General features: G+C 40.0%; 1 protein-coding gene, 1 non-coding gene and 1 pseudogene across 2 annotated transcripts in view; 2 read left to right on the plus strand and 1 right to left on the minus strand.

Annotated features, from left to right (window-relative positions):
- Positions 1 to 1,932, plus strand: part of SNX6 (sorting nexin 6) — a 45,877-nt gene extending 43,945 nt beyond the window's left edge. Inside the window, exon 14 of the mRNA XM_023522416.1 lies at positions 205 to 1,932. Coding sequence (XP_023378184.1) covers positions 205 to 258 — 54 coding nt within the window. The 3' untranslated portion in view covers positions 259 to 1,932. The remainder of the gene's footprint in view (positions 1 to 204) is intronic.
- A 1,246-nt stretch (positions 1,933 to 3,178) lies between these two features.
- On the minus strand, positions 3,179 to 3,342 carry LOC111731046. The gene has a single exon (XR_002776927.1). It is a non-coding gene; the product is annotated as a U1 spliceosomal RNA (small nuclear RNA).
- A 2,018-nt stretch (positions 3,343 to 5,360) lies between these two features.
- Positions 5,361 to 5,479, plus strand: LOC111731177 (annotated as a pseudogene).
- Positions 5,480 to 8,437: the final 2,958 nt, after the last annotated feature.

Here is an 8,437-nt window from a genome sequence, read left to right on the forward strand (position 1 = left end):
CTGAAGAATCTAATATGTGGAAAATATTATACATGAAACAAATGTAATTTTATGTCTTTAAACCTTTATTTGTATATAATGGCTGGTTCCAAAATTCTTATATCTTAATAAATTTAAAGTTATGGGATTTCTGCTATTGTATATTTTCGGTAAGACTCCTCTAAACTATTTGAACTTCATAATTTATTGTCCCTTCCTTTTCAGGGTAACCTACAGTTGCTGCAGAACTGCCTGGCAGTGTTAAATGGAGACACATAAACCACACTCCACCTTCCGGTTAAAAAAGGGCTGCCTTCCTTCAGATTTTATTTTTCTCTTAATGATGTTAGGCATTTACTGCTCACTGTAAACAAAAGAAACAGCTGACAAAGTGCATCTTCTGTCCTTTTTTCTGAGAAACATGAAGTGGTGCCGTCCACAGGTGCTGCCAGTCTGTGGTAAACGCTGCACTCCAGCACCTGCGTGCTGCTCCCCAGGGCAGTTGTCACTCATCGTGCGCTCTTCCTCTTCAAAAGCCCAAATTTCAGTCTTTTTCTTTTTTTTAAGTAGCCTCTATAACTGTGTTTATTTTATGAATAGTATTCCTTATGGCTGCCAATCTTATTTACCTTTAAGTAATTTCTGAAGTTTAACTCTTTCAAAATGTATTCTTCAAACGAGATAAAGATTGCCATTGCCTTTTTTTTTTTTTAATTTTATTAAAAAAAAAATTGTATACCACCTTAGTTCATTCTTGTATCCTGGTTAAAAAAAAAAAGCATCTTAATCAGATTTATTTTTAATATTTCTTAGAAGTTTTGGGACAGACTTTATGTAATCTTTCTAAGTATGATTTCTGAAGAAAAGCAAATGCATTAGTATGTTTGCCTTAAACTTGTAGACTAAACCGACTATTGTCAAATAAACAGTGATAACAGTGATGGTTTTTAACTCTGGTCATTGTATCACTCTAAAATCTGGAGTAGCTATAATCTACTCCTATATAATGTTATACAGAGCAGGTCTTAGTTTTTCTTATTTCCTTTAAGGCGGCATATTGAACCAAATTTGCCTATCCCTTTACAAAAGAATGAACTGCTTCTCTGTGCTTTTCATACTTCATGGAAGGTGGAATCTGGCAGAGGCAAGTTAGAGACAGCTGTTTCTAAAATACAGGAGCTGAGAATATGGTCTGTTAACGATTTCCTGGATTCTATCCCTAGCTCAGCCAATTAACCATGTGACATATGTCATTGAGCTACTTGGTAGTTAGGCCAGTGTGGAGAGAAGGAGGTCAGCTAAAGGGAACAGCACTTGATGGGAGAAAATTGCAATATTTGGAATAAGGGTACAAAAAGGATACTGTCAGTAGTTACATTATAAATATTGGCCTTTCTAATGTGAATGAACATTGTGTCATAGCTAGTTTAAAATTAGATTGAGTGGTTGGATTTTTCCAATGTCTTTTTCTAACTTCTAGAATTTGGAAACCGCAGGCATTTGGGTTGATTATCCTCAGATGGGTTCCTAGTGTGTCCATCTTCCCAAACCGTTCTGAAAAGTGCCTGTTCTAGGTCCCATGGCTAGTCACGAATATTCCAGCTTCCTCTGCAGCATGTTCTCTTGCCTCACTGTTGTACTGGTTAATGTTTGTCTAACTGATGTTCTCTGATGCCATCTGAACTGTTGACTTTTTCTGTTGGCTAAGAGATGTGTGTGTTTTGTCCTTCATGTCACCCTCACTGGTGAAAATATGCCCATGTGATGCTCACCAGTGGGTGAACATGGGATGAAGCCCTAGCTTCTGGATTCGATGCAGACCCTTGTGGCCTCAGGCAGGTTCACTTAACCTCTCTCTGCCTCAGTTTCTCTACTATAAAGGACATACTGACCTACCTCACAGGGATGTTGTGAGGATTAATAAATGTTGGTACAGTGCTTTGGAAACATGAAGATGCTGTGTAAATGCTAAGAGCGAACAACTACAAGGCAGAAAGCTATACAGTGCTCCACATATCCATCAGCTAAATCTGTTTGTACTAAAGTGGCCTTTTGGGGGAAAAGGATGGTACATCCTTTGGCCCCTTTCATTTTCATTGAGTTTTTTTTCTTTTGTTTCCTCTTACATTTTTAGAGTACTTGTTGAGGTGTGGGTAGACTGGAAGCAGCAAGGGAGGAGTGTTGCTTAATATGAGTTGACTACCACACTGCAAGGGTCTTCTAACAAATCAAACAAACCAGATAAAGCATGTATGTTAACTCCCTCATGGACATACTGAGGAAAGATTCTACTTTGCACCTCCAGAACAGTGGAAACATTATTACATACCTCACTGCTTGCCCCTAATAAAAATAGCACTCCATTCACTGGTATTGAATTGTGGCATTCAATAAACACATCTATCATCTCGTGCTTGGAGAACAAACCCAAAGGTGAAACAGGAAGATTCCTATCTGCAGAGAAAAAGCCCTGCACGGACCATCCAGGGTTTCTCTCTAGTGATGCTTAATGCTGAAAGAGGAACGGGAGCGGGCAAGGCCTTGGGAATGGCCTGGGACTGAGAGATGAAGGGTTTATTGCAATGAGTGGAGGATAGGTGAAACCGCAGAAGTGGGTCAGGCCTGTAGATCAGTGAGGAAAAGACTGGTACCTAGTCCGGAAAGGCTTATACAATATTCTTAATGTTTTAAGTAAAAATAGAAGTTGAGCTCAATGTGATCTTTTTGAAGTAGGCACTGCAGAAAACGAGTAAGATGGAAGAGTCAAGGGTGGTTGGTTTAAATGGAAAAGTTCTGTGGGAGAATAGAGAGCGACTTAAAACCAAAGAGAGAAATTATACTTAAATCTCACATTACGATGTCTCTGGGTGGAGCGAAAGGTCACCTCCATCCAGGCCTATCAATATAAAATCTTAAGGGAGAACTCCGTATTAAAGTATAACAGACAAGACTCAACTTTCACCTCATCTCATTCCCAGCCTGCATCAACTCACTAGCTGGGACTCCTACTTCCTCATTTGCCCTAGGTACTCAAACGAAAAAAAAAAACTAATGTAAAACAGTAAGCAAAGGCAAGTTTACGATTCAGTTAGGCGAAATAAGCCCAAATAAAAACTCACAAAACACCTAAATGAGTTTAAACTAGAAAGCATAAAGTTAAACGTAGCCCGACCATGTCTATACTTAGTACAAATCAAGTCAGGGGAGAGCGCGAACGCAGTCCCCCACTACCACAAATTATGCAGTCGAGTTTCCCACATTTGGGGAAATCGCAGGGGTCAGCACATCCGGAGTGCAATGGATAAGCCTCGCCCTGGGAAAACCACCTTCGTGATCATGGTATCTCCCCTGCCAGGTAAGTATGAGTTGCTCGGTTCGCCTCCACCCGAACCCTCGCGCTCGCCTCGCTCTTCACGCACGGTCACTTCCCTCGCGTGGACTCCGCACCCTCCCTGCTTCGAGGCCGCTCGCCCGGACCTGCCCCGTCGGGAAAACAACTCCGGGAGCATTTGCGTTCTCGGGCCGCGGGCCGCGGAGGTGCAGACGGAGCAGGACCGGCAGCCTCTGGCGCCTGCTCATCTACATACGACACGCCCCTGTGACGTCTCCAATGTTTTGTTTCCGGTTCTGACCCGCTGTTGTCTCGCGGACCAGGCGGGTCCAAGTGAGCGCTCAGCGACCAGTCTGGCACCTGCGGGTGGGAACCTGAGAGCACGCGATCTCACTGAAACCGAGGCCAGCAGTTTTAGACCCGCCCCAGGGCTCGGAGCTTGGGGTTGGTCACACCGTCATTTCCGCGAAAATGACACGCAACAATGTCGATTAAATGTTAAATACTGTCTAACCCATGTACTGTATACTTGAAACTAATTTTTAAAAATGTTAGTTTCATCACCAATTTCACATGAAATTGTTTTAATCCTCATTCATGATATTTGTTTATGTAGTAACCTAATCTTGCAACAGTAAAAGGAAAATTTTAACAGAATATCAGGGCAAGGTGTTAGTTCAAGCAGTAGCTGTGTGGGCTGGAGGGGGTGTTGCATGTTCTCTGAAAATCAAAAGAACAGAAATGTCACATTTCCGTCCTGGGGGATTAGGTTGCCTCTTTCAAGCTGCCTGGTTTGTCTTTTTCTCTTCCATACAAGAGTATTCCTGATTGAGATCAAGTGGAGGTTAAAGGTGCATCCTTCTCAGGTGTGAGCAAAATGATTGAAATGTGTGTTACTGAGTGGCCAGTGCTATGCAGCAAAGCACAAGAGACAGACATTAGAGATTAGGCTCCCCTGAGGTTCAAGCTGCAGAAATTTCCGAAGTAATGTATTGCAGCATCCTTTTTGATTATTGGTTGTTTCAAGGAGTTTCCTTTCCTAGCATGTACTAAAAACAAAGGATTCTCTTACCCAAACCCAGTATAATTATCAAAATCAAGAAATTAACATTGATACAATGTTAATATTTACTCTACAGACAATATTCAATTTCCATCAATTTTCCCAGTAACATTCTTTATAGCAAAGGAAAAATTCAAAACCACATGTTGCATTCAGTTGTGTCTCTTTAATCTACTTTAATCTGGAATAGTTCCCAAGTCGTCCTTTGAATTTCATTATGTAAGTATTTTTGAAGACTACAGGCAAGTTATTTTGTAGATTATCCTTTTATTTGGGGGTTGTCCAATGATTCCTCATATCACATTCAGGCATGCATTTCTGAAACAAAGACTACATAAGTGATTTTGTGACTGTTAGGGGTTGACTTGTGTTCCTCCAAAAAATACATTGACATCCTAACCTCTGGTACCTATGAATGTGCATGTATTTGGAAATATGATCTTTGCAGATACAATTAAGGTGAGATTACTAGTGGGCCCTAATTCAATATGGCTGATAACCTTAAAAGAGGAAAATGCCATGTAAAGACAGAGTTGAGGAGAATGGCATGTGATGACAGAAGCAGAGATTGGAGTGATATAACTGCAAGCCAAGGATTGACTGTCACCACTAGAAGCCAGGAAGGGGCAAGGAAAGATTCTACCTAGAGTCTTAAAGGAAGTGTGGCCCTTCTAACACCTTGATTTTGGACTTCTAGCTTCCAGAACTGAGAGAATTGTTTAAATAAATTGTTTAAATAATAAATTGTTTAAATACATCATTTACATAAATTGTTAAAACTGTTGTTTTAAGCCACCAAGTTGGTGGCACAGGTGTACCTCAGAGATATTGCAGTTTTGGTCCCAGACCACCATAATAGTGAATATCATTAAAAGAGCAAGCTGTAATTTTTTTTGCTAGTGGATAGTCTTGCCTTCCATTTGATAAAAAAGAAAAAATGCAACATCTGTGAGTTGCAATAAATTGAAGTACGATAAAATTAGGTACATCTACGGCCATGCCACCCTGAACATGCCTGATCTCCTCTGATCTCGGAAGCTAAGCAGGGTCAGGCCTGGTTAGTACCTGGATGGGAGACCACCTAGGAAGACCAGGTGCTGTAGGTGTTAAAAAAAAAATGAGGTATGCCTGTACTTTATTATGACAGTCCTACCAGTGATACTGTGTCTTCCTCTGTGTCACATTTAAAGGCACGTGAAGTATGTGTTCAATTATTGGTGGTGTTAATATTGATTACTTGGTTAAGGTGGTGTATCTGTTATCCATTGCTGAGTAACAAACTGCCTCAAAACGATTTAAAATAACAACTATTGTATTTGCTCACAATTCTTTGGAGCAGCAATTCTGGTTGGGCTCAGCTGGGCAGTTTTTCAGGTCTCAAGTGGGATCACTCATACAGCTGCATCCAGTTGGGGCCAGTCTAAGGGACCTCAACTGATATGATTTATCTTTGACAAGCTAATCCGGGCTTTTTCCAATAGGTTCTAATAGATTAACCTCCTGTAGGTTCATCTCCAATAGGCTAACTTGGGCTTTTACTCATGGTGGTCTCAGGACAGCAAGTGTGATCAAGTCTCAGTGAGAAAATGCTTTTCAATCTTCTATTGGCACATGTTTACTGATGTTATTAGCCAAAACAAGTCACATAGCCAAATCCAGGGTCAATATGGGAGGGTACTACAGAAGCAAATCGGTGCACATGGGGCCAGTACTACAACCATCTGCCAATAGAGGTGTTCACCAGATTTGCCCTGTGTAATTATTAATTTGTATGGAGATAATTTGAAGATATGTAAATATCCTGTTCTTCATCAAACTTTAATACAATAGTTTTTAGCATCCGGTGATGACGCCTGCTTTGTGATTGTCAAATGTCGATTTTCGAATTCCATCATTTTTTACATTTATTAGTTGGTGTTCAAGTGTAAGAAAACATTTTCCTTTCTTCCCTCATGTACAATCAATATGAACTCATGATTATTATTCAGTTGTTTATACTCCATAACCATTTTTATTTATTTTGATGTTCAAATGTTCTCATATTCGATCTATAAAAGCCCCTTCAAGATAACTCCTTTGAGATGTTCATATAATTTTTGGAGCATTTCCTTATTTTATGGCACAAGATGTTCCAAGCTTATCCAGGGAAGAAGTCACCTTCCTTGATTGTTGAGAATCATCTATTTCTCCAGAGAGTCCTGGTTCTTTTCAGTGGTAAATGGCATTAAAAAGCAACGGCACGGCACTAGGTATACTAATTGCTACTGGGTGTCTTTGCTTCTAGGCCCCTTCAGTGAATACAGCTAAGATATAAATGTATTTCCTATACCTACTTACAGCTATTAAAAATAATGAACCCACACTGATGTCAATTTCAGTTTCCAACTTAAAACCACTATGGAAAACAGCTTGACGGTTTCCTATAAAACTAAACATGCAATTATCATACAACCCAACAACGGAACTGCTGGGCATTTATCCCAGGGGAATGAAAACTCATACGCACACGAAAAACCTATACATGAATGTTTTTAACAGTTTTATTCACGACAGTCAAAACTGGAAACAATCAGATGTCCTTCAATGAGTGAATGGTTAAACACAGAATACTGCTCAGCAAAAAAAAAAAAAAAAAAAAAAAAAAAGCAATGAACTATCGATGCCTACAACGTGAATGAATCTCCTGAGAATTATGCTGAGTGAAAAATGCCAATCCCCAAAATCATACAAAGTGCATGATTTCACTTACAGATTTTTTGAAAATGACAAAACTATAGAAATGGAAAACAAGATTAGTGGTTTCCAGAGGTTAAGTAGGGCATGGAGTGGAGGAAGGAAGTGGGGAATATGAGAGATCCTTGTGGTGATGAGAATGTTCTGTATCTTGACTGTATTACTGTAAATATCCCAGTTACGATATCATAGTACGGTTTTGCGATACGTTAACATTGGGGGAACCGGGTAAAGAGGACAATGAATCTATTATTTCTTACAACTGCATGCGAATCTACCTCAAAATAAAAAGTTTAATTTAAAAAAACAAACAAACAAACAAAAACACTGACTCACAAGGCAAGAGAATTATTCCTTTTGCAAATTTCTTCAGTCCTTGCGATTATTTCAAGAGAAGTCATGGGCCCTGGATATTCTTGTTGAGTATGCAAGGTTCTCACCACTCTTTACTTAGGCCATTTCTCAGGGTTGTGTTTGCGGTAAAAAACCCTTGAGGGATGAGGTAATGTCTCTTTCCAGGACAAAGAGCAGGTTTATTTACTGCCTGCTATAAAAGAGGTGGATTCTCCGAGCTCAGGTGGTCCTCGGTCACCATGCCAACCCACTGAATGTGTAGCATCCATCTGGGAAGTAAGAGTGATCAATGCAAACATAATGTTCATGCTGCCTGCTGTGCTGTGAGTTGTCTGCGACCCAGGAGTATCAGATCTTCTGCCAGCTTCCACGAAACAGTAACAGGCTATAAAATATTAGCTCATAAGAGGGGTAAAATCGAATTCTGACAGACACCCCTTAAACACCTAACACCAATCTCCCTGTTTTTAAAACAAGCATTAGACTCACAGCCTTGAGCAGGTAATACATCGAATAACGTTATTTTGTTTTCATAGTATTTCTTTTTAGTTACTTTACCAGTGGCAACTGTCAGAGAGTTATAAAGCTTCCTTTAAGAAATTTAACTACAAAAAATGTAAGTTGATGTAAAGAAAAATATTCAAGAAATAACCCAGGCGAATATGAAGATGGTGATGGCAGAACAACTCGAGTCCAGGAAACACAGCTCTATTGCAACCGAACTGCATTCCTAATCGAGGCCTACATATACCTCCTTTCACAGACCTGACCCATTAACTGAAACTCTTTTTCACAGGGAATCTTGAAATCCATGCTCACACTTCCCACAACAGAGATCTGTGTTCACAGCGGTCTGATCTCCACGCCTACAACCCCACTCCAGGATGTGAGCAAACATTGTGAGGGAAGGTAAGAGTTTTACAAAAAGCTCGGTAGGGCAGAATGTTTTAAAGTTTATAAGCAGGATCTGCTGACAG

The sequence above is a fragment of the Pteropus vampyrus genome, unplaced genomic scaffold, assembly GCF_000151845.1.
Source record: "Pteropus vampyrus isolate Shadow unplaced genomic scaffold, Pvam_2.0 Scaffold10, whole genome shotgun sequence".
Lineage (NCBI taxonomy): Eukaryota > Metazoa > Chordata > Mammalia > Chiroptera > Pteropodidae > Pteropus > Pteropus vampyrus.